The 25,573-nt window shown below is 37.8% G+C and overlaps 1 protein-coding gene across 2 annotated transcripts in view; it reads right to left on the bottom strand.

Annotated features, from left to right (window-relative positions):
- The window catches only part of rnf19a (ring finger protein 19A, RBR E3 ubiquitin protein ligase), a 47,928-nt gene that overhangs the window by 9,596 nt on the left and 12,759 nt on the right, over positions 1-25,573 (bottom strand). For both annotated transcript variants that reach the window (NM_001326695.1, XM_073930895.1), the window contains 5 exons: positions 15,576-16,419; positions 8,984-9,192; positions 6,741-6,885; positions 6,448-6,610; positions 158-272 (listed from right to left, as the gene is read on the bottom strand). In NM_001326695.1, the coding sequence (NP_001313624.1) occupies positions 158-272; positions 6,448-6,610; positions 6,741-6,885; positions 8,984-9,192; positions 15,576-16,419 (1,476 nt within the window). The remainder of the gene's footprint in view (positions 1-157; positions 273-6,447; positions 6,611-6,740; positions 6,886-8,983; positions 9,193-15,575; positions 16,420-25,573) is intronic.

Below are 25,573 nucleotides of genomic sequence, written 5' to 3' on the forward strand. Positions count from 1 at the left end.
AAAATTCAACTTAAGTAATTGCATGTAATACCTTAGGTTTTGAGTTCCGAACAAACAGATTTGGTGTTTTCATAAGGAGTACAAAATGCTAAATCAAAATCAAAATTTCCCCTTTAAAAAAAAAAAAAAAAAAATTAAAAAAAAAAATTCCACTTACCAACAGTAACAGCAGCAACCACTGGAGACACAATGACAGATAAAGTCACTCCGCCGGCTATGACAAGGTTCCTCTTGTGCTTGGAGATGTCTTTCCCTTCATAACGATTATGAATCTGAATCAGACAGATTTAAACAATGAGTGAGTAAAAGCATTCATCTGCCAGCACACTGCTCATTCACATTCATTATTTCTACTGAAACTCTGCTTTTGGTTACTTAAAATGCTAACATAACTTTCCGCTCGATCATCTGACAAGTACCTTGAAGATTAAAAAAGGCTGATAAAGTGTGTGATAAGACATGCAGGTCTTCACATTTAACATTCACACAGCTCAGTTTGAATCCAGGTCAGATAAACAGACCATTATGGAAATCCCTTCATAATGAAATTCAGACTGAACGGCACATATCTGAAGTGTTATTAATCATTGTACAAGTGACCCAGTTTGCAGTGGGTTAATCTGGTTAAGAGACAGTCTGCATATTAAAGAGGATCTATTATGCAAAATTCACTTTTACATGATGTTTGAATGCCGATGAGTGTACACAACCAGTCTATCAATGCTAGAAACCCAATCACTGCTTTTTATAGAGAGCCAATAAATACATTTCTGAAGCACACTTCTACAGGTTTCACCCTACTTTGATGTCAGAATCCAGAAGATTAAGTTGCCACTGGTTCCCTTGAGATTTTAATTGTAAAAAAACAGAAGAAAAAAAGGTCCACAACATCCAGAAGGGACTGGTTGAGCACTGTGCAGACAAAAAAAAAAAAAGAGCTACAGACAGCCTATATTATGCATTTTAAAAGGTCATATTTTGGTTTTGAGGGTCCCCAACAACAGGGTGATATGCTTGCAATGTCAAAAAACACTTTCATTGTCTTATGATTACATTTGTTATTACCCAATTATCCCAACGACTCCCACGATTCGTTCAGCGATTCATTTGTTCTCAAACCCCTCCTTAGTGCGATGCTAATCTGTGCTGGTCGCGATGCTAATCTGTGCTTGGTCCAATGAGCCAGTTTGTAGTGATTGGTCGATTGTGTTCAGCGCGAGACCGATAGATACGCTAACATTGTTGAAGTAGCCAGAGTGTAAAGTATATATGTGAGTCCAATGCAGAAATGCATTAAAGCAATGCAGTTTAACACCAGCATATTGTTCTATTCTTAACCAGAGGTCATAACAACGACAGTATACAGTATTAACCCAAACAGTGGCAAAAGCGGGACTATTTTGAAACTTGAAACTTGTGTAGAAACAGCTGATGGCCATAGCAATGATAAATGGCAGATGTAATGGTGAAGAAAGCGGCACGGGTCGCATTTTCAATTTTACATGCAATGTGTGAATAGAACTTTGTCAGTACTCAAAGCTCCATACATCAAAAATCTTTTCCAATCATTCCTTTAACAAACGGCCAACAAATGCCCCATTACAGGGTAGTTTATTGTATTAATCACTAAAACGTTCACTCGATGTTCACTCATTTTCAGTCATGATCAGTCCCACACACACCCACACTCCGCTAATGTTTGAAAGGAGAGGCACGTTCATGTTGTACCGGATCCGGGACTTCATATTTGTTTCATGTCGACATAGATACGAACAGGCAAAAGATCCCAACGAACAACAAATCATTTAAACAACTGTAACTCGACCTAAAAATTTTTTTTAAATATTTTTAAACAAGGTGCATTTTCAGGTTTAAACATCAGCTGGATGTTTTCATTTACTTAGAGCTGTGATACACACTGTATGGAAGGTCATTTTCATAAACCCATTATAGGGACTCTTTAACAAGCACAACCTGGTGCCTGCATTTGATTGCCAGCAGTGGGAAAAAAAGCCTAACCATAATGATTAACAGAATTTATGAAATAGCATGAGAAACACAGTAAGATATAGTAGTACAACCAGTACTACTATACAAATAATAGTACAAATAATTTTGATAAATAGGAATTAAATTAAACGACAAACGAAAATATTCTATGAAATAAAATGTATAAAACTCCATGACTTTCAATGTCTGGAAGAGACCTTTTAAAATTCCATTATATTCCAAAAATTCCATGACCCCTGGGATGCCCATGTGTTACAAGACAAAATGTGTTGGGATGTGGGTTTATGCAGTTGCTGTCGTAGAGCAAAACACTCAAGTATACATAAGTTATGTTTACCACAGACCTTATTTTGCTAATTAATTGAAAGCCCTCATTACAAAACCCCACAGGAAAATCTCCAAGGAACCTGCAGCAAATTACCCCTGAGACTTGTGCAACGCAGCACAACAGGTCCCCTTCAACTCGCACAATACCAAATCCTTAATGCAGGAAATAAAATTATATAACATGACTTTTATTTTGACATCCGAATGTCCAATCTGCTAATAAAGTTAAGAATAGCGCTTGTCAAATTGATGTTAACATGCTGGCAAAATCTTCTAACGGGGTTTATAATAGCAACAGTGTTTTTCTAGTCAGACAAAATGAAAGCCCTTATTATCTTGTAGTCATGACAAAAGAATTCAGAGAAACTGGTTCACAAAAGAAGCTGTCACAGGAAATGTTGTCGGATTAAAAGAAAATCAACCGATGTGTATTTTTCCTCAATTTAGCCCACGTCATGAGCCAGCGAGTTGACAGCCCAAATTAAGGTTTATAATGCAGGATTTGTAATGGATGTCTAATGATTAAAAAAAAAAAGGCAAACGTCCTTGATTGCCAAGACAGTTTGGCATTCATGTAAAGGTTTATTAATAGAGCATTGTAGTGGTAAAGTTAAAACCTGAAAGACCAATTCCCCTTTGTGTTTCCATGTTTTTTTTTTCCAAATTGTCATTTAAATGAGGTCTGCTGTGAACATAAGTTGTGATACTTTATTTGCTCTACAATTCAAATTACACACAATATTAATAACAAAATTTAAAGCTGCTAGATTGTGCAGTGTTTAACTAGAGCGCCTTTATGCTGTAAAACAAAACATAGCACTGAACATTTAAAACAAGCTTGTTTTTGTAATCTGTTTCACTTTGAATGGCCACTTCTTAAAAAGAAAAAAGGCTGCATGATGAATACAATATTTTTATAAAGGTTTATATTAATCAATAAAATGAACATTAAAAATCATATCACAACCTGACTTCATGTGATTGGCAAGTCTCAAATGCCAATTTCTACCATTTTAAAGCATGCGGTTTAGGCATAAACCAATTAAAAATGCAAAATAAAATGCACTGTAAATGTTATTATGATTGTAAAACAAATTACATGAACCACAAGTTGCAGTTACACACTAAAAAATCTAATATTATGTACTATGTACTATAACTACTATTTTAAAGATAGTGCTTTTTTATCTTAATCATTATTTTTAGGGTAAACCTGCAGTGCATAAACTGCATGATTTAAATAGTAAAAAAAGACATTTGAGATTTGCTAATCATCAGTCACCCCAAGCCTTGGACTTTTCTCTCCGTTAAAATGGAATTATACTTTCGCCTGGCGCCGCATCGCGCACCTCCGCTGACTGCACACACACCTTGCGAAACGGACGAGGCTTTTATACTCGCTGCGTTCACCGTTGTGATATTCTTTAAAACGACAGGGGGCGGTCAAAAGAAACCCACTGTAAAATCAGACAGATAAACAGAGAAGTAGGAAGTTTCCGGAAGTACGTCATATCATAATGTCGTTCAATAGTTTTAAAATAATGATTTTGTATTGTTTTTATACATTATTTTAATGATTTTAGGCATTTTATAACCATTCAAGTTTTTTTTTAAATCAAACTTTGATGCATCACTTGTTTTGTTCATATCTCGACCAGTTTTACCATTTAAAGTTTATTACAATATTAATCACAAAAAACATGAGTTCCTCTACAAATATATTTTTATTATGGCAAGAATAAAAGCACAAAAAAAGTACACTTACTAAAACGATTGTGGTCTTTTTTTCTTTTTTTTTAGATTTAGCCCGATCCACAAACATATACATCAGTGTAAAAGCTATGACTGGTGGAAAAACGTATTCTGTAATTTTGTATCTGGGTCTCTACTTTTGCCATGGACTCTTTTGACACAACAAACTTACTCCTCAGGTTTTTCCAAACTTTTTAAAATAAACCTTCCTCCTTTCAAACCGCTGTTGCTACTTCTAGCAAATAATTATAATGATATATAGTATCTTGAACAGTTATACCTATTACAATTTATTAAAATATTAACGACAACAGAACACGAGTTGCTCTACAAATATGTTTTATTATCGCAAAAATAAAACCAAAAAAGTACGTTTGTCTGGCTAGTTTCTGTCCTATACTTATGCTAAAAAGGCAATGGTGGTCCAACATTACAGTTCATTGTCACCAATAAAGCCCAGAGAAACAGGGCATCAGTGTATTATAATCCTTTCCAGTTATCAAAAAAAATTGTGACTTTGTTATAGTTTTGTAACTATTAAATTGTTTTAAATACAAAATTAAACAAAATACATCCGTGTGAAACTTATGACTGGTGGAAAAACATATTCTGTAATTGTGTATCTGGGTCTCCACTTTTGCCATGGCCTTTTTTGGAACTCATCCTTGAGGTTTTCCAAACCTTTTAACAAAAACTTTCTCCTTTCCCAAGGCGGTTGCAATTTCTAGCCAAGAATTATTGATTATCTGGTTATCTCTCTGATCACGGGTCATAAGATGCGTGTACAGTTGTACTGTTTCAGATAAAATCTCTTCAAAGTGGTTCATATTCAACTCAAATCAGTTGTGACGCCGCATGCACTGTTTGCTCAAGTCTCAAAAAATGCCGTACGCACCGCCAGCTGAAATCATGCCACGATAACCCAAAGCGACCCTCCGCAAACACCGCAGTGACATCACATTCGCCGCGCACACTCAAGTGAACAAGCGGACACGTCGAGTATAAACCAGGCTTTACTCTCAGGGAGACTGTTCTGCAGCATCCAGTCGTGCATCAGCTGACTGAAGGAAAGCTTCTTCCAACAGACTATCAGGCTGATGAACACTTAACACACCTCAAAAACTCTTTCTATACCCCTCACTGCATACCATTAGGATGTAGCATGCACTGCACTTTAACCAAATCCTTAACAATATTGCCTACAATAACTTTCCACCAACAGTCAAACTATATGTGCACCTTTTTGACTGTGTACTTGTCCTACCTGTGCCTACATGTGTGTAATGTGCGTTTTTCTTTACATATTTCTTGTCTTTCACACATTTATTGTCATTCACGCATCACTGTGAACATTGATATTAGCTGGTTTTAAGGAGTATGTTGTTGTATATTGTACTGTCTGGAGCGAGCACCTAAGCTTTTCACTCATCATAGTACACGTGCTGCTGCTGATGTGACAATAACAGCCACAGTTTTCCGTCATCCAGGACGTTGAAAAGCTACGATTGTCTAAAACTTATTAATAATAATTCCTTACATTTATATAGAGCTTTTCTGGGCACTCAAATCGCTTTACACAATGTGGAGTAATCTACTTATCCACCACCAGTGTGCAGCATCCACCTGGATGATGCAATGGCAGCCATTTTGCACCAGACCGCACACCAGATAATTGGTGGAGAGGAGACAGAGTGATGAAGCCAATTATGATATGGGGAGGGTTAGGAGGCCATGATGGACAAATTTGGCCAGGATGCCAGGGTGAAACCCCTACTCTTTTTCGAAGGATATCCTGGGATTTTTAACAACCACAGAGTCAAGACCTCGGTTTAATGTCTTATCCAAAAGACAGAGAAAGTATCGAGTCACTACATTGGGACATTAGAACCCACACAGACCGCAGGTTGGGCGCCCCCTGCTGGCCTCACTAACACCACCTCCGGCAGCAACCTAGATTTCCCATAAGGTCTCCCATCCAGGTACTGACCCTGCAGGCAGCCCTGCTTAGCTTCTGTGGATGACCATGTGAGAGTTGCAGAGAGCTAGCTGCCAACCCAAGTAATGCCTCCATTGATGATTGTCCACTTGCGTAATGAGTTTTGCATCCTGCAATAATATCACAATAAGGTGATATTAAAAGGTTTTAGAGAATTACAGCTTCTCTCAGTCCTAGAAGAAAATCTCTATTGGCACTATGGAGACACTTACTATAGTAACCAATGCGAACACACCAAATATGACTGTTTAATACAAATAGTTTAACAGACTAGGTTTAAAAATTACGCAATGTAGAATTACACAAAGAGCCATCATGTACACCTCACCCTTCATTTTTAACATTTAAAGACGACCACCCACCTTTCTTCCCACATACACCGGTATCCCAATGATCATCGCGGGTATGGCAATGCCTGCAATCAGTGCAATGCCAACGGGAGCTCCCACTAGCGTGCCCAACTGCCACAGGATTTTCTTCTTCCTGCTCCAGGGCTTCTTACCCCAGAATGTGCATCCCGAAGGACTGTGCCAGAAACGGAAATCAAACACAAAATATATGAAATTAGCTAAAAATTCAGTTTTTTTAAACACATGGTATTCTATATCACATGGTTGTATATTGTGAACACCGCAGTGGTGTCCCGCTCACTGACCTTAAGTAGTGCAGGTCAGAGATCTCCTTCATACACAGCCAGCAGAACTCACAGCCGCACACTGCGCAGGTCATGTGATTACAGCTCCCATCATTCATCTTAATGATGTAGGCCGCACAGCGGGGACATGGCTTAATGTCGTCAGCTTAGGGAGACAAACAAAACAGTTAAGAGCACTCTTTGCTGACATGACGCAAGATGTTTTCAGCTTAGGTTTGATCATTTTGTACAAAAACACAGTTTGTGATTTTACACAAGACCCCTTATTGTTCAAGATCATATATGAAAGCCCCCCAGATGTTTAGGATAATTCTAATTGTACCAGGCAGATACTTGTTTTGGTAACACTTTAAAATAAGGGTCCATTAGTTACTACTTGTTAAAGTATTTACTAACATGAACAAAAATAATGCATTTATTATTACAGTATTTATTCATCTTTAATGATGTTTGTAAATTTAAGTCGTTCATTGTTAGTTTCTATTAACTCACAGTGTATATGAACTAATGCCAACAAGAACAACTTTCAATTTTAATAACACATAAAAAGTAAATGTTGAATCATGATAAATAAATGCTGTAAAAGTCTCTTCATACTTGGTTCATTTAAGTAGATACATTAACATACATTAATGTTAACATCAAACAACAAATGGGCCATTATTTTAAAGTGTTAACCACATTTTTAAAGTTGTGAATTTTCAGAAAATAGAAATGACCAAGTCAGTGTTTTTCATTAATGACCTAGAACTTGGTAATTAACAAATAATTGTCCCAAATATTCCTGACAAACAAGAATATCTAAATATTGTGCCAATGTAAAATGCCGCAAGGGACTGCGATTCGCGCAAGTAGAACTAACCAATCTGCTTCACACTTTGTTTGGGATATATACACATTTCAGTAACGATAGACTAATTACCTCAGACAAACACAGCACATCCAAATACTGTGGTGCTTTTTACTTTTCTCTATAAACTAATTGGAGCTGCAGCAGGGAAGGGGAGGGCGAGCACAAATCGCAATGAAAACGGTGAAGGAAACCGTGTGCTCGCACTTGTCACTTCAGGTCAGAATAACAACACACGAAAATGAGTGCCATATAGCAGCAGTGAGGAGATTGTAAATAAAAAAAAAAAAAATTAAGGATGTTGCCAGAGTGGCTTTCTGGTTTCTTTTCTTTTGCATCCCAACCACTAGCACCCCATCTGAAAGATTTTTTTAGCATAGGGAGTAATGTAGTCATTCAACTTCTCAATTTGAAATGTTGCAATATGTATTTAAATAATAATGGTTGGTTCATTTACTTGAAGGCTCAGATTTGATTATCAGTATTTGCTTGGTTTACAAAGTTTAAGATTTACAGCCTCAGACACCTTAAATCTACCTTTACCATTGCACACATTTTATCTATCAAGTTTGAGAGTCTATTTACAATTATGTTTATTATAAAGAGATGAGATATTTTGTTTAAATATTTTTGTATTTGACCATGGGTTAAAACTATTTGCCTTAGTAATGTTGGTAAATTCAAATAAAGTGGTTAAAATAATTTTAAAATCCTAATATTCCTAAATGTATTGTTAAAAAATATTCAATAACTATCAATATCGAATGATATGAAACATGATATCATGACTTTTTTTTTTTTTTGCAGTATCACCACAGCCCCATGTGCAACATCTCCAATATGTTAGACAGATGCTTACGAGTGATTCTACAAAATAATAATAGCTTTTTCTCTCGCAAAAGAATAGATTAGATATTATTTCCGGCTGTTAAAAAAAGAATAATATTATACAGGGGTCACACTCTTCATAACACAAACTTACATAGGTTTCTCAGGTGTTTTTAAATCACATGGATATAAACCAATGACAAACCAAACTCTAGCTCTGTATCCAAAGCTCTATTGTGAAAGCGAGTCTTAAAGATTCACTGCAGAACTGGATTGGATTTAAGTCCATGTGAAAACAAAAATGTACAATGTTTATACTGTTAGCTCACATCTTGAGGTGAACAATTAATCCATTCAAGTTAATCCACAAAAAAAAAAAATTTAATCAAAGTCTGACAATTTGCTTCTGCGTTAGAGTGGCAATCATTGGACATCAGTTTGATGGCTTCAGCCACACAATTCCTAACCATGCTTCTCTATTAGTTAGTTTGCTATGAGGAAAAAGCAAAAAGAAAACCCCACCCCAACTAAATACTCAGTGCATGTGTGAGTGTGTGTGTGTTACCAGCAGCGCCGCTCTCCTGGCTGTAGCTGAGTGAGGATGATCTGAAGGGTCTCAGCCGCAGACTTTGGGCTCTCTGCTGTCGAGCGGCGTCACAGGTCTGATTTGGATGCCACAGCTGTTTACAGTGGTAACAGAACTCAGTCCCGCAGCCGTCACGACCACACGTGATCTTTGGACAGCTGGCACAACCGAAGGCAATGACCGCATACCTGTCAAATCAAACAGATAAATACTTCTCACAACCATGCACTACAAAAGGTCCATGAGCTCATGGTTATCTGAGGTCACCCATCTAACAAAAACATTGTTATTAAGATGTATTAGCAAAGAAAACGCCATTACAGCTATTTCTATTAATATAATACTTCTTTTTTTCCCATTCAAAACAAATACGCCAGGTCATGTCACTGCAGCTATCTAGTTAAGAAAAGTAGATGAGCTTTTTTTGGTCAACGTAGATTAACTGGCCTGCTAATCTGAATTGACGGCATCATCAATTACAGCAGCCAATGGCCACTGTGACCCAATCATTATTAATGAGAACCTATTAAGCTGCAAATTGTGCTTGTCTGCAGAGCTAATGATTGTTGGAAAGTCACAAGGGGCAGATGGAGAAATCAGAGAGACGACAGTTACAGGATCACTATGCTAAGTGTTGTGTGTTAGACAGCAAAGCTGAATATGAGTCTTTGATAGTCATTATGATGTGATAAAAAAAAAAATTCAGCAGATGATAAAATAGTTTTAATATGAACAGCTGAATCAGTCAGGTAAAAAAAGACATTAAATAGTTTTGTTTAAGTGTCACAGACATAATTGCACTACAATTAATTTTCATACAAAAGATGCTAAACCTCTGTTGTGCAAAGCAGTTATCATTAGGGTCAACTGTAGGTTTTCCATTGGAGAAAATTCTTCTTGACCTCCGTTTCCACAAACAGTGGCTTTTGTCATTAGAGTTGCCCATATTTCTACAGGAGTCTGAGTGTGTAACCGTACGTTCACACCGAAAGCGGCGAGAGCGTCCAAGGTCGCTTTGGCCGCCCTGGCGACAACGCTCTCTGCCTTCAGCTCCTGCGGTGAGAGCGTCAAAACTCGCTACATTGATCTCATATTTAAAGGAGCCGTTGCAGCATATCAGTTACATTCCTGCATAAAACATGTTTCTAGCGTGAAAATGTTGCGCACTTCTTATCAAATTCATACAACAATGGAAGATCAAGTTGCGTGTGGTGTGGCTTTGCTCTATTTATTCAATATGTGTCCATATGTCTGAAATATCCTGAAGCAGCAGTACTGTACTTGTACTGTCACATCGCGTGAGATTCCCGCTTTTTAAGATAAATTTATATAACATTAATGAACATCAGTAACTCGCCAGTAACTTATTTAATGTTCCTTTAGGAAAAAAATAGTAAATAATTGGAAATCCGGCGACCGCAATAATCAAACCCTTGGGAACAACTGTGGTCGGAACCAAAGTTCACAGGTCTGTGTTCCCTGAACTGCTATCAATCGATGGACTTCTTCATTCTGATTGCTTGCCGCCGAGCCGCGTCATAGCTCATTACCATAAAGTTGACTTCATTTCAACTCTCCTCGATGCTCACGCCGGCGAAGACGCGACGCGCTGCTCCTCGCCGCCTTTCGCCGCCGGCTCTCATTGAAAATTAATGACTTCCGGCTACTTTGACGCTCTCGCCGCTTTCGGTGTGAACGTAGGGTAAGAGTAAACACAATGCTGGAGAATTGAGACGCCCCTCGTCTGATCTACAATGAGCGCTAACAAAAGACAGCAATGTCAAAAGAAGAATAGTGACAGCACAAGAACTAAAAGTCAAACAGGATTTCTCCTCTGAAACACAAAGAAAGCCCTGCATGTGCCACACAGCATGAAACATGGCACAAAGCCTTTCCGCTCAACACAGAATAGCTTTAAACAACATTTGTCTTCCAAGACAGCAGACCCTCAGCCAAGCCTGCGGTGCAACAATGCAGAAGCAATGCAACTCACACTGTCTGCTGTTCACGTTAACTTTTAATGTGCACTTTTAATGTCTGACTAACAGAAAGGCTTTACACAGTGCGACTATGTTAAAATTCAACTTATACATAAGCTTATTTTGTTTCTGCAACGCTAATAGTTTTAATAATAGCCACTAATGAATTCATACTGGATACTGGGGACTTCTTCAGTAGGACAATAATCCAAGTCTTGTGCAGTAAAAAAACAGAAATGGTTCCAAAACCAAATCTTTGATCTTATTTCACCATTACGTTTACTGACTCATCGAAAATTGCTTGAAAATCTACTTGATTTTTAGGGAACCAAGATATGCAAAGGACCAATAAAAAATAAAAAAACAGCAGATTATCAACTGATGTCTTTCCAAACAGAATAAAAACTAGTTAATCAAAAGAAATGAGGATATTAGACTAGCAAGTTTATATTTAAAAAATCTAATTTTATCAGTAATGACATTTTTTCAGTTGATGCAGTTATGTTTGGCATCTTCAACTGGAAAACAGCAGTTTAATTAAGACACTGTTTTAGTTTGAAAATGGTTTGTTTCATTTCAGCATTAATGGAAACAAACAGTTAGATTGCCAATCTGAACGAAAAAGCAGTTTTAAACTAAAATGCTTTTTTTTCTTTTCTTTTTTTTAATGAAAAAAGTTCAAATGTTGATAAAATGTCATTTGAACTTAATTTTTTTTTGGTTCATGTGCATCTGATGTCTGTCCCTCAATCACAAATGTGTTCGGCAACACACATAAATAATTTTATTCAGTGTAAAAATGTCCTGCCCCAAAATAAAGAGTTGGTAACCAGATTGTGGAATTTTTGCTACTTGAAACAAACAAGCTGCATTATTCTTGCAATTTTATTAAGCATTATCATATAAAAAAAATACCATGCTTGACCAGTGCTTGAGCATCACTTGGGGTCTGCAAGCAGCCATAACTGCCAGTCTGATTTTTTTCTTAAAGGGGGAGTTGGTACAAAAATTGATGGAGACATACGATACCATTTATAATTCTCTATGTAGGAAAAAACCCCTAAGTGTGTAAACAAATAAGCAACACTTCTTAATGTAGCACTAACTGAATTCCAGAAATATATGATTTCACTCCTCTGAGCATACCTCAATTTATTTAACTGCAACCAAACTTGATGTGACATGTTAAGCAGTTCTTCTTTTCTGCATTGTTAAGGCTTTGCCATGCATTAAAAAAAAGTACCAAGCAAAAGCACCTAATCTTTCTGTTATACACACAACAGACACGTCCTGTGACAGGACAGGTTCAATGTTGCCACCTGAGAAAATAAGCAAGTGCAAAGGATTACCAAAAAGGAAATAAGAAAACAGGCAGCTTAAAAGGTCATGTTATCATTAAAACACAGGGCACAGCATGACAAGATATGCTGCCAGCCACTCCACCGGCCTGATAAAAGACTCCATTCAAACCAGCAGTGTCACCGGTGTCAGACTTCCAAAAGTGCTGATCCCAACACAATACTTTGCCACTCGCTTGTGCCAACTTCAGATGACGCCCCAGACAGATCTGGCTCCGAGTCAGAGAACAGCAAATAGTGAAAAGCTGAATCTCTGACCAATAACAAAGTGCAAATAAAACCTCCCTGGTCCCAGTTGCACAATTAATAATATATCCTTTGCCCAACATATTCAATGCAAATGGGTACATTCAAAACAACTATTCATTTTAAAATTTTAATTCTATAATCCTTGTTGAATAAAAGGAATCCTCCTACTCAATTACATCACTGTTTCCACAAAAATATGAAGAACCACTTCCAACACTAACATTAAACTGGTGCATTCATAATTTACATGATCACAGGGGTTAAGGCTAGCTTTAGTCAAAAGCTTGATTATAGCAGTGAATGCAAACATGAATATTGACACTGATAGTCAATTAAAAGCCGCTGTTTATACTTGCTCACACATTCACACAAAATGACCTCTACCATGTCTATGGCTCAAATGCCAAAACAAACAGCCAACAAACAAGCAAATAGACACACATGCAGATATACTTAGCAGCTGTGGAAACACATAGCAGCTGTGGCAACAGCACAGCCATGCAGTTAAAAACCAGAGCTGCCATTTAAACCAAACCAGGGGAAAAAAGTAATGGAAACTCCCATCATGCTGCTAAAGCAACAAGATTTTAGCATTATGCTGTACTGATGACATAAATGGTTTGTAGATCAAGTGTGATAGCGCAACATTATGTTATAGAATTTTATTTATTTAGGTTGAGTAATGTTCATTTTTACAGGCAATATTTTTTTAAAACAATGAACATCATTAATGATAAAAAAACTGCATATGATGATGATGATAACAACAACAACAACAACAACAACAATACCCATATTAAACGTTTTGACTTGTACAAAAATCTTGATTATTTAAATATTTCAGTTAACATTGAAATGTATTTCATCTTCCTTTGGCTGTCACTAATTTACAACTATAATTAAAACTGAAAAACTAAACAGGCAATGCTGACAAAACAAACAAAAAAAGAAACAAAGTACTACAAATGTTTGAATTTACAGTGCCTTTCATAGATGTTGACCTCTACACTACATAGAGCCCTAATATTGGTAGCCCAATAACAATGTTTAAATATTGGTAAACCCAGACCCCCGGACTTGGGTTTCAGTAAATGAACTTTAGATATCGATGTGCTTTGTAATTCCAAACATATGGTAAGATTATAGAGTCCAACTCTTTAAAGAATGCAGAAGTGAGAAAATTGGGAAATTTTGGCAGATGTATAGGAACCTAGGGAGAGTGACCATTTTTATAGAATTTATACGTCCAATCACTGATATATAGAGCTGTGAACCTAAACTGGTCTCACTGTTCGGTTCAGTTATGATTATCATGCCATCGATTCGGTTCAACTCAATATCTCTGTGCATTATGGTGCATTGATCAGGCTTTCCTCACACAATTTTATATTTTCTTCACAGCACAGCAATTCTTGTATTAAAATGTAGTAATATGAGAGAGAGACAGAATTGGCGTTTACCTTCAGTTTATCCTTAACAGTGAAATAGTGCTGTCAGTGAAAGACTGTCCAGCAAACACATGCACTGAAATTGCGCAGTTTCTGCGTTTTTAAGTAGCTGGAGCATAGCAAATACCTGCGCTCGCCTCCCTCGCCATAGTAAGCTACGGAGACATAGCGCATATGAGATAAATGGCGTTACTACATAATAACCGGTTATGATTATTACTAAACCAATACCAAATTGTCGGCATCTGCATCGCGGTGCACCAAAGAAACAATCAATTTTGACACCCCTACTGATAAAGGCTGGATTTTCCAAATATCTATATTGTTTTTGAGTTTTGTAAAAGAAAAAAAGATAAACAGCAAAATTCAGCTTAAGTAAATGTATTTTGATCAACATTAATTGTCAAACCTAAATATGTGAAGTGGTCCCCTGTTATTTGAAGTGAAATGTTTTCCAGAAAGCCAGCTCAAAAATTTGTGAAAAGTGGAACAAAAATGCTCTTTGTGAGGTTGACTGTGAGGTTGATTGTATATCAAGACAGCTTCCCAAAAGAGGTAATTAAGGGCCTACTCACACTATGCCATCCGTACCGTGCCCAGGCCCGTTTCCCGGATCGTTTGAGAAGTGTGAGTGTGCTGAATCGGGCTCAAGCACGGTTCACTTGGCCGGCCTTGGCCCGGTTGGAAGAGGTGGGCCTGAGCGCGGTTCAATTGGGCTTTGGCGTGGTACGCTTGTGTGTGAGTGCAAAACGTGCCAAAGCCCGAAACTAAAAGCGAGACGTGACTTTTAAGGGGCTGTTTCATATGGATTTATTAATCATTCTTACTGTTCAGTGAATGCAAACTGCTGTAGTTTATTAAATACGCAAACCCCTCACTGCACGACAGCTGCGCACCTTCAGCAAACCTCCTCATTCCTGCAGCACGAGGGCTCTATGATTGTTTATGAGCGCCAAAAGTGGCGGATCTGTTTGGCAAAATATCTGACTGCGTGTCACCGCATCCCTAAGGACTGTTTGGCGAAATATTTGACTGCATGTCACTGCATATCAAACAACTGAAACAATATAACAAGAGCAATCTCCACTGTACTGAGCGAGAGCGCTCACAGCGCAGCATCGATGACGTAAGCGTACCCAGACCCGATAAGTGTGAGTGCGGGCCGTCGGGGGAGATGGGAGGGGGACAAGCGTGCTTTGGCCCGGTTCGAGGCAACTGTACATAGTGTGAGTACGGCCTTTATCTAAAGGGGCGGGAACAGATCTTCCAGAGTTCTTTAAATACAATATCACATCATCTGCATACAAGCTGATTAAACATATGCTCTTCTAAAAGAAAAAGAAAAATTTATCAGTTATCAAATATTATCACTATTTTTTCCATACTTTATATAAAGTACATCTAAAAGATAATTTTTTTTATTTATTAATTATTTTTAAAAAAATTATTCATAAAAAAAAAAAAAAAATGTATTCACTTTTTAAAATTCTACCAATACCAAGACATTATTATTAGTATTCCTAAAATGTGCACTTACCCGCAGTCTGGAGCAGGGCACCATCGACAGTCAGGGTCCGCCACCAGCCAGCGGCGCAACATGAACTCTTCATACTTCTCCATAAGCACCCGATCGTTGAGTATCATCCGGATGTCATGGGGGTTGAAGCGCTCCGAGCACTCTGGGCAGCTGATGTTGACCCTACTCTCGGATATCTCGATGCGGAGATACTGTCGGAGGCAGTCGGCACACGAGCGGTGGTGGCATGTCATGATGTCAGGAAAACGGTCTCTGGTGTGGCGCAGCAGGCACAGCGGACACTCCAGCAGCTCAGAGGTGGAGCCTGAGGACGAGGAGCATGAAGACGAGGTGTAGGCCACACCGGCCGCAGAAAGAGCCGAAGCGTGATCCTGCTGCTGGCACATTTCAGAGTGCACGCTCTCCACGCTGGCAATGCCATCTACTCCGGCGGCTAGTGCCCTTGACTTGCGGGATTTGGGATCCCCACAACGACGACGAAACAGTGAGCGCAGCGAGATACGCCGCTTCTTAGGAGTCTTCCTTACAGAGGGTAGACTGACGGACGAGGCAGCGGAGGGGAGGTCCCTCTCCGACCCCTGCTGCTGCTGATGCAAACTCATCTCTCCGAAGGAGGCACTGTGGTTTCCAAAGGACTGGGAAGTGTCTACAGGGAGGGAAGGGGAGGAAGAGGAGGAGGGGGAGGGAGGGGAGAGAGAGGGAAGGGGGGACAGGGTTTTCAGAGGGGACCGTGAGGTGTTAAGACATGGCGGTGAACTCTCTGCAAGCTGCTCCCTTGAGCCGGGCAGCTCAAGTTGGGACACACGTGTCAGTTTGGAGTCACCAGGCTGGATCTCGACCTGATCTGTGAGAAAAAAAAAAACACAAGCGAGTTAGACAGACTGACAGAAGATTTTAAATAGTTTGTTGATTCTACCTTAGTTTCTAGATGACAGTATACATATAAATACGATTAATAAACTTTATATAAAACTTCAGATGGTTGCAAGAATTATTAAAATGGCTATTCTATCAGATCACAGTACATTAATATTGAAGAGCCCATGGATTTCAAATAAAGTTTTTTTTAGATATAACAATAAGTATGTTAAATTTAAGGTATGCTGACTAGTAAAAAATAATAATAAAAAAAAGGCTAAAATATTTCAAATGTTTGTTAAAATAAAATGTATTGTGTTCAATAGGGGAAAGGTAATTTTTTTACCAAGACAAGAAAATGACTTAATTTAAAAGTAATCACAGTACATTGTTAGCTTGAAATAGTGATATCTTTATCCAAGGTTATCATACCATCAGAACCTTATACCGGCCACATGCCTACTGTATACACTATTACAGGGCTAGCTATAAATATACTGCTTTTTTTAATTAAATGTTAAGAAAAAGGTGTGGGTTACAAAATAAATTTGTACCCATCCCAGCTCAATGCATTTACAGTGTTTAGCTCAAAAATGTCATGCTAACAGCAAGTTTAAAAGTTGAAACTGATTCCTGCTGTCTGAAAAACACATTAAAACACTGCCAAGAAGTTTTCTGGAGAAGCACTGACTCAGTGGAAAAGTTGATGAAAGGCTGAAAACAGCATATTCACAGTAATGAAACAATTACAAGAAGACTGCAGAACCAATAGGATGTGACATCACTGATGCAGTACCAGAAAAGAAGAAACTTCTGCATGCCAGTGGAAGCCACAGAAACCAGGAGGGTAAGAAACTCGACACATTAGAACGAAGTGTGAAAAGAAAGAGAATGAGGATCCTTCCCGTCCTCCGCATATACGTTTTCCTCTCGCCCTGCCTGCAGGCCTTTCACAAATACACTAGAGAGCCTGTAGTCTACAAACACATCTGTTCTGTCTGAAAAACTGCTGAGAGCTCCAGTTTCAGACCTCAGCAGCACAAATGAATCAAAGTGCGAGATGGCCTTTTACTAAAAAGATGTGGATATAGTCCTTAGATGAAAGAAGTCCAACTGATCAAATCTCTGCTGCAGAACACGGATCAGAAAGATACTGCAGGTTAAACGCACCATATTTTGGGGCAGTAAGATACTTTAGCATATGAAAAGTGTCTGAAAAGCATGCGATTAAGTGTGAACGCATCAGATTCGACAATACATAAAGAGATCAGTCTCAAACGAAAAAGCACGCAGATATGAGGAAGTGACACGAGTCATATGAGCTTCCCAAAAATGCTGTATGCTCATTTGTCACATGAGAGATCATAGAAATAGCAGGTAAGGTGTTTTCCTCACTCTGACATCATTGGAAGTTTGCATTAGATGTTTCTCTCGCTCTTGTGATCCAGGACTGTTCTGTCTCCAAGTCATACCAGAAATACTTTTACCTCCTTGTGCAAATACAAACTCGCTTTCCAGCTGGGGATTATTTTCTTTTCACACATGCCATTTAAAAGACACTCAATGATTTGCTCGTGTGTTTAAAGGAAACAGATAGTCAGCCAGATGAGTCCCACTTTACGGTCAGTGACATGTTTTTAGGCATTGCATAAAGAATTGTGAAGCACAATCCCACAGAATCAATTGTTCTGCCCACAATATTTTTCAGAAACACATGCTGGATTTGTATACTAAATAAAAGTTAAAATAAGACCTAAAGCATGTCCTAAAACATTTCATGTTATTATGATTATTCTGATAGCACCTGGATGTTTAGGGAACTATGAAATCAATTACATTTTTCTCATAATTGTTTTTTTTCTGTTTTAATTTTCCTGAATTAAAATTTTGTAAACTTAGTTAAATTAAATGATTCTTCATTCCATTTTACTTTAATCTATTTGAATTGAGAGTTCCGGTTAGCAGCGAGATGGAGTAGAAGTGTCTTTTTTCCCAGCTGAGTTTTGTTTATTCACTTAAAACCCCATTCTTTTTCAACTAAATGCATAAAAAAGCTAAACAACTTATAAACAACAGTATTTATAAAAGATTGTATCTAAATCCATGAAAACGTCCAAGAAAGAAGCTAATGCAACAGCCGAAACACTCGCGGCATCAGGTGAAGTGAACATAGTGGCTCTGTCAGATTTGCTGGAAGATTTCAACACTGGAAGTGATACTTGACTCTGTACAAGCCATGGTATCCCATCATGGACAGACTTGCCTTGCCTCGCAAGAATCCCATGTGGAATCGTTGGTTGAGCGCGTAGAACGACTAAAAGCTTCTCTCTCAGCAGTAACAAAGAGCAAAGCAAAGCTAATCAATTTGAAATATGTAACTAAACATTTAACAATTATGGAGTGCAACAACTTTAAAATTAATTTTAGGAACTATAAAAAACAATGTTAAATTTTAGTTGAGTGTTAACATTGTTAATATTTATCATATACATTTCTGTTCATTTTTTTTTACCTAATGAAAAAAGTTTCATAATTATTCCTTATCGTTATGTCATTTGCTTTCCATTGCAAAAAAAAGCACTGCAAGACACTTTTGGTTTTAACAAAAAGAACTTAAAACCTGTAATTTTATCAAAAGAAAAATTAAGAAATAATCAGCTGTATAAAATAAATTGTAAAAAAAAAAAAAAAAAAAAAAAAAAAAAAAAAAATTACTACTGTTGCTGAGAACGCTAATCGTAAAAATCTAACATTATAATTTGTACAACCCCTATTTTCAGTCTAATTTTCGAAAAGGATTCAGTTATTCACTCATAAAACTAAATTTTTAGTGTATAATTTAATTATTCAGTGGCATATTTTTATTGGTTATCGCCACCTATTGAGTAAACGTTCTAATTGCTGCCTAAAACTTTCATTTTTTGAGCATCCAGTTTAATGCATATAATGGTGATTTAAATCTTCACCATGAACATCAGTGGTTTTATCTAAACTATAAACTGTTTTCTTAGTACTTCTGTGTTATTTGACTGTTTGTAAACTAAAGACTTAACCTCTTTCTTGATTTTTGCATTTTTCAAATACAGATATTAATGCAGCGATTCGAAGTATTAATAGACATATGCAAAAGACAATCATTTATAATTTATGTCGAGTGGTTGTTGAGATTTGGATCTTTTAATGATTAATTGAGCAGCTTACACTGAATGTATTAATAAAGGCTAAAAAACAAGTAACAGAAAACACCTTCAATAATCAAAGAAACCCACCACATGCCGAAAACCATACCACAACTTCTTCAGTCATCAATATATTTTACAGGAAACCCTAAATGCTTTCATACATGTGATTTGAATGACGCGACATGATCTCTCTGCGATAGTTACATGTTTAGTAAAGTAAGAAAAAATGTATTTAATAATCACGTGTGTTCTGAACTGTGGGTTGTGATCTATACGAATCACAGATCAACCATGATCCATTACACAGCGACTTATCATTTTAAATAATTGAGTATTCTTGTTATTTGCTTTGTTACCGAGGACTTCATGTGTATTTAGGGCAGAAGAGATGGAATGTATTCATGTATACATAAACCCACACACAGGGCCTAAGTGCATTTACACAAGTTGAAGAAAATGTAAATCACTGTGAGCATCTAAACTACATGGTAACCACAGTGGTGTCCTGTCAAAACACACGTAAAAACATGCACGAGCCCTTGAGACAAATGCCATGGCAAGCAGATAACATTCAAGAAAGATAAAATGCCATTAGCAGCCAGTCAAGATGCACATCACTCTCATTTGGTGTGCATTGCATTGCGCTTCCAACACAACAAACATTAAGCGCCAGATAACATCTGCACAATGGGTTTAGTCTTGTTCTGATAACATGTATGTGCAAACAGCTCCTACTCGTTTTAAAGAAAAATTTCCATCTCAAGTCAAAACTAAATAAAAGTCTAAGAAAGAAATGAAACTGAGAGCTACAATGCAAAACAGCTGACACTGTTAAACATTCCCAAAACACACCTACCTCGTCTAACCAGTGCGGTATGCTGTTTAGACGCATCATATCAACATTACTCAAATATTTCAGGTTAATCAAGGACAATTTCCCATGCTTGTTTTTCTCAGTGACTACAATGACTATAAATTAAGGTGTCTGGTTTTTATCTTTTGCTCTAAGACAACTATAAAAATTACTAAATGACATATCTGTGAGCTCAGAACCTGAATGAGGAATCATTCTGTTTTGTTATAACAAATATAATGGGAATAAACATAACATTCATAAATAATTCAGCCTTTATAAAGAGAATGTGTCACGATGTTCAAAGTAAAAGACAAAAAGTAGCAATGTTCCAGCGGGGGTTCTTTGTTTACCAAAGGGGTCTTGGGGAGTTCGTGTAAACACTGGAGGAGTTAATTACATCTGTAAGAGCTGCACAGAATTTCATTTATTGGGTGTAAATGCTTTTATAGCAAACAAACACACTGTACCCTAGAGACAACAGACAAACAATCCAGGCGAACAAGCTAGGGCAAAAGAAAACCATTTTCTAAATGTTGTTTCCTTATCACAACAATCATTTTTAACTACTCAAAATTCGTTTATGACTCTCATAAAGAGCTGACTGCTAAATGGCCAGTTGACAAAGCATTTTAACTTAAAAAATAAACAAAACAAACAAAAAAAAAAAAACTGAGAGGAAAAGTTTAGTTGTAACTTGATACCAAATGATACCAAAAGCATCTTGTCAACTACACTTGAAACAATATCAGTTAATTTACCGTCACAAGTGTTTTCTGTTTATTTATGGTTGCGAATTGCATTATGGGACTTTGATCTCTGCTCTGATACTGAAACTTCAACTCTACAGCTTAAAGTGACTTTTATTGCAATTTTAGTGGTTTAAAATAATATGAATGTATAATAAATAATATATAGAGTATTGAGTCTATAACAGTAAATGCACTGGCAGCTTATCACAATGTTTTTGTATCATATTATGCAACTCCAACCCAGACAACACATCACTTTAAACTATGTTATTAAGTAACTTTTTTTTACATGGTTAAAAGTTGTTGGAAGAAGGATCAAGGACCCCTTAATGCAATTTAGAATCACATCTGCGCCAATAGCCTAGTGGTTAGTGCAGACACATAGCACCAAGGTGCTCACGGTGACCCGAGTTCGATTCCCTGTCTCATGGTCCTTTGCCAAACCTTCCCACATCTCTACTCCCCCTACTTTCCTGTCTGTAAAATCTGTAATAACACTGTCCTATCTCAATAAAAAGGTGAAAACCCTTAAAAAATAAATAAATAATTAAATAACGAATCACAAAATATGGACAACTACTATTTATGGATTTTTAAGAGAGTCTAGCATCTACATTATTTGTGTGCATTATTTATTGCAAATGATACCACTATTCTTGTTTTAACAATTTGTGAGCTGACATTGGTTTCATTTCAAAATAAATCAGCCATTTTGGACAAATAGCTTGACTAAATCCGCTTGTTAAGTGGTGACGTGTTTGTGACGTTTGTAATACTGTTTCCGGGTCCAAGCCGCCACTCATTTGAGTGGAGAAATTATTCGTTTATGATCACGTTTTATTCCGATCACACATTAAAGTTAATTTTATATAAAATCATGGTGTACACAACAATCTCTGGGCTTGCTGCATAACAAATACCAAAAATGTAACAATTTATAAAAAAACAATCACTTTCTGGCCATCGGATATTAGGCATGGACATATATACTGCGATCGTGATTTTCGAAAGCCTTAAATCGCTTTGTAAACGTTTATTATTACCATTTCATGAGTCTCCCCATTCAGTTGAATAGAGCTCTTGGACCCGGAAGCCGCTTCGCGTGACGTCACACTTAACAAGCGGATTATTCAGTTTCGAATTCCACAGGTGGTTTAAGTGTCATATTTGTCATGCAGGGCTACAAGACTTTTTAGCTTATCATTCATTTAGACAATGAGAACATCATATATCAAAAGATGACATTTCTGCAAGTATCTAGTACTGTAATACAAAGCACAAGACTTTGTAAGGCAGCTTGACCTACAGAAAAAAAAAAGAGGAGGAAAGAGTTAAATCACAAAACCAACTTCCCGTTGAATGTACTGTTCAAATTTGCAACTCTATTTCTAACATATGGAAGCCATTTGACTCATAAAACAGCAGCCAGCAGCATCATAAAGAGCAGCTCACATGAGCGAGACATTCAGAGATTTTTATGTTCATTACAGTCACGTCTGACTCCAAGGTACCAAGCAAACCAGCTAAGCTGCTGTAGTTTACCCTCTTTCCAAAACGACTGAAAAAGAGCAGCCGAAGCAACAGGCAGGGTGGAGACGCCACCACAGTATAAGGGATCCCACCCTTCATGTACCCCTCCTCCCCTTTTTTCTGCCTTCCACCCCCTTTTTCCAGTCAGCTGAGGGCCGGCAGGAAATGATGTCAGAAGCGAGGCATTTTGTGAAGCAAGAGTTCAACTGCTCTATGTTTGTGTGTTCACCGAGAGACCAAATAGGCTTTTCTTCATCAGCACAATTGCTGATTATGCCAGAATGAGAGCGGTTGCCACTGTCCCAGCTGCTGCAGGACACACACGCACACACACATCTCAGAAGCTGGCAAGAGTCCTGTGTGTGGCTCAAGAGAAGCAGGCATGTGTATAGAATGCAGTGGGATTTCTGTAATGAGCTTATTAAAGCAATTTCCGGGTGCATTTTTCACCGAGGACAGACTTCCTCACCAGGACAACGTGCATTCGGTCGCCTATTAATGCTGCCCTTCAACTTCCTGATCACTCACCGGGTTTCACCTTGTTTTATCTAGTTGATATTTATACTGGACGCACATCTTTGATCAGATATTAAGCCTGACATGGCAAATCCAAAAAGCCCTGAGCTGCTTTTCAAACTGCTGTCAGCTGAGCAGCTAAAATAAAAGGCTTATTCAGGATCGGTTTAATCCGTCTCCATTCCAATCTAACCAGGAAACACAGCACACTTAACTAGGACAGGTGGAACTACAACCAGTAGTGTTCAATGAACCTTATACAATATTTACCAGGCAAAAAAATGACCTCTGTTTAAAGAGCGGTGCTGTGCCAAAAGACATCAAACAAAAATAGCTTAGTATCCTGTGCGTTACATATAGGGAACAAAATGAACACGAGTGCTAAACATTAGCATTTCAATTGGCAGTGGAAGGGTGTAAATAAGCAGAGATGCAATCAACAGTCCAAAGTAGAAGTTTCTCAAAACATAACTTGCAGTAACAAGCTGCTTTTCCAACAAGTATAAAAGTATTGAGATAGAGGTCACAGTTCATGATCACACTTTATTGTGCAAGCTGCTGTATAGGGAGATGGACTCACTGAGGCAATAAACAAACATGTCCTCCTAAAACGTTCTCTGGCCCAATTCAGTGTGCGAAGGTACAATTCATTCACTCTGGTGGTTTGTTTGTCCAGACAAAGAAATATTTAGGATAATCAATTTTTAGCAATGTTTCTAAGGTTCTACTAACTAACATTTTAGGAAGCCAAACAACTGAAATATAAATACATGACTACAGATGTTACAAAGTCAGGATGTTACAAAGTCAGGTATACAACCGGGGTCCGTTCACAAAATTGATTCATCAAACAAGTGTGTGAATAAGATTTAAATATCTGGTTTAAATAACTGGCCATTTATCTATTATGACATCATATGATTAATATTAAATTGTCAGCCGTTTTGAAGAATGAAGATTCGTAGTACATTATGCCTTTCCTGCACTGTTTCAAGCCACCCGAATATTAGCGAATACTAGATTGTGAGAGCTTGACTCCCATAAATTTTGGCTCCCCTGAAATTGTACTTAAGCTGGGGCAGTACCCTAACAAACTAATACTGGCTTATTAAAGCATATTAGAACCTAAAGTGTGTATATCAGTCATTAAAAAATACAAGATTAAATCTTTATGAAACCCTTGAAAAGGTACCACCACCCCCTGACAGTTTTTGTACCTTAGGTTCACAGCTCTACATCTTACTAGTGACCATGTGCTGAATGTTAATCCACCATCTACACTTTTCCAAGAGTGGATAAAAGACTTCCATTGGCTTCAAGGCCGCTATGAAAAGTCTGTGGGATGGAATTTTCAGGTAACTGTTTGCCACATCTAGCATGAGAGCTTCTGTTTAATCCTTCATCCTTCATATAGCCAGATGCTGTCTGCCGTGCAAGTGGCAGATATGTGTCAAATTTAACACCACGTACACCATCGCAAACGGACTTGCACTCAGTAAACTAAGGGCCTACTCACACTATGCCATCCGTACCATGCCCAGGCCGGTTTCCCGGATCGTTTGAGAAGTGTGAGTGCGCTGAATCGGGCTCAAGCACGGTTCACTTGGCCGGACCTGGCCCGGATGGAAGAGGTGTGCCTGAGTGCGGTTCACTTGGGCTTTGGCGCGGTACGCTTGTGTGTGAGTGCAAAACGCGCCAAAGCCCGAAACTGAAAGCGAGACGTGACTTTGGGGCTGTTTCATATGGATTTATTAATCATTCTTACTGTTCAGTGAACGCAAACTGCAGTAGTTTATTAAAGACGAGAACTCCTCACTGCATGACAGCTGCGCGCCTTCAGCAGACCTCCTCATTCCTGCAGCACGAGGGCTTTATAATTGTTTATGAGCGCCAAAAGTGGTGGATCTGTCCGGTGAAATATCTGACTGCGTGTCACCGCATCCCTAAGGACTGTTTGGCGAAATATTTGATTGCATGTCACTGCATAACAAATGACAGAAACGATATAACTAGAGAAATCTCCACTGTGCTACGGGTGAGAGCGTATGGCAAGCCGTTTCAGCATTTAAACCTTGTTCTGACTATCCATAAATATATTTAGGGACATCTCTAATTATATTTTGACTAGTCATAATTATAATTCGACTAGTCAGATTGGAGATATCTGCAAATATATTATGACTAGGCTTGGGCGGTATTTCGGTATTATGGTATACCGCGGCATCTAAAAATAGCAACGGTGTCAGTTTCAATACCGTTATACCGTCATAAAATATTAAATATCCTTTATTTAATGCCTACAAAAAC

Source organism: Danio rerio, chromosome 19 (assembly GCF_049306965.1).
Source record: "Danio rerio strain Tuebingen ecotype United States chromosome 19, GRCz12tu, whole genome shotgun sequence".
Lineage (NCBI taxonomy): Eukaryota > Metazoa > Chordata > Actinopteri > Cypriniformes > Danionidae > Danio > Danio rerio.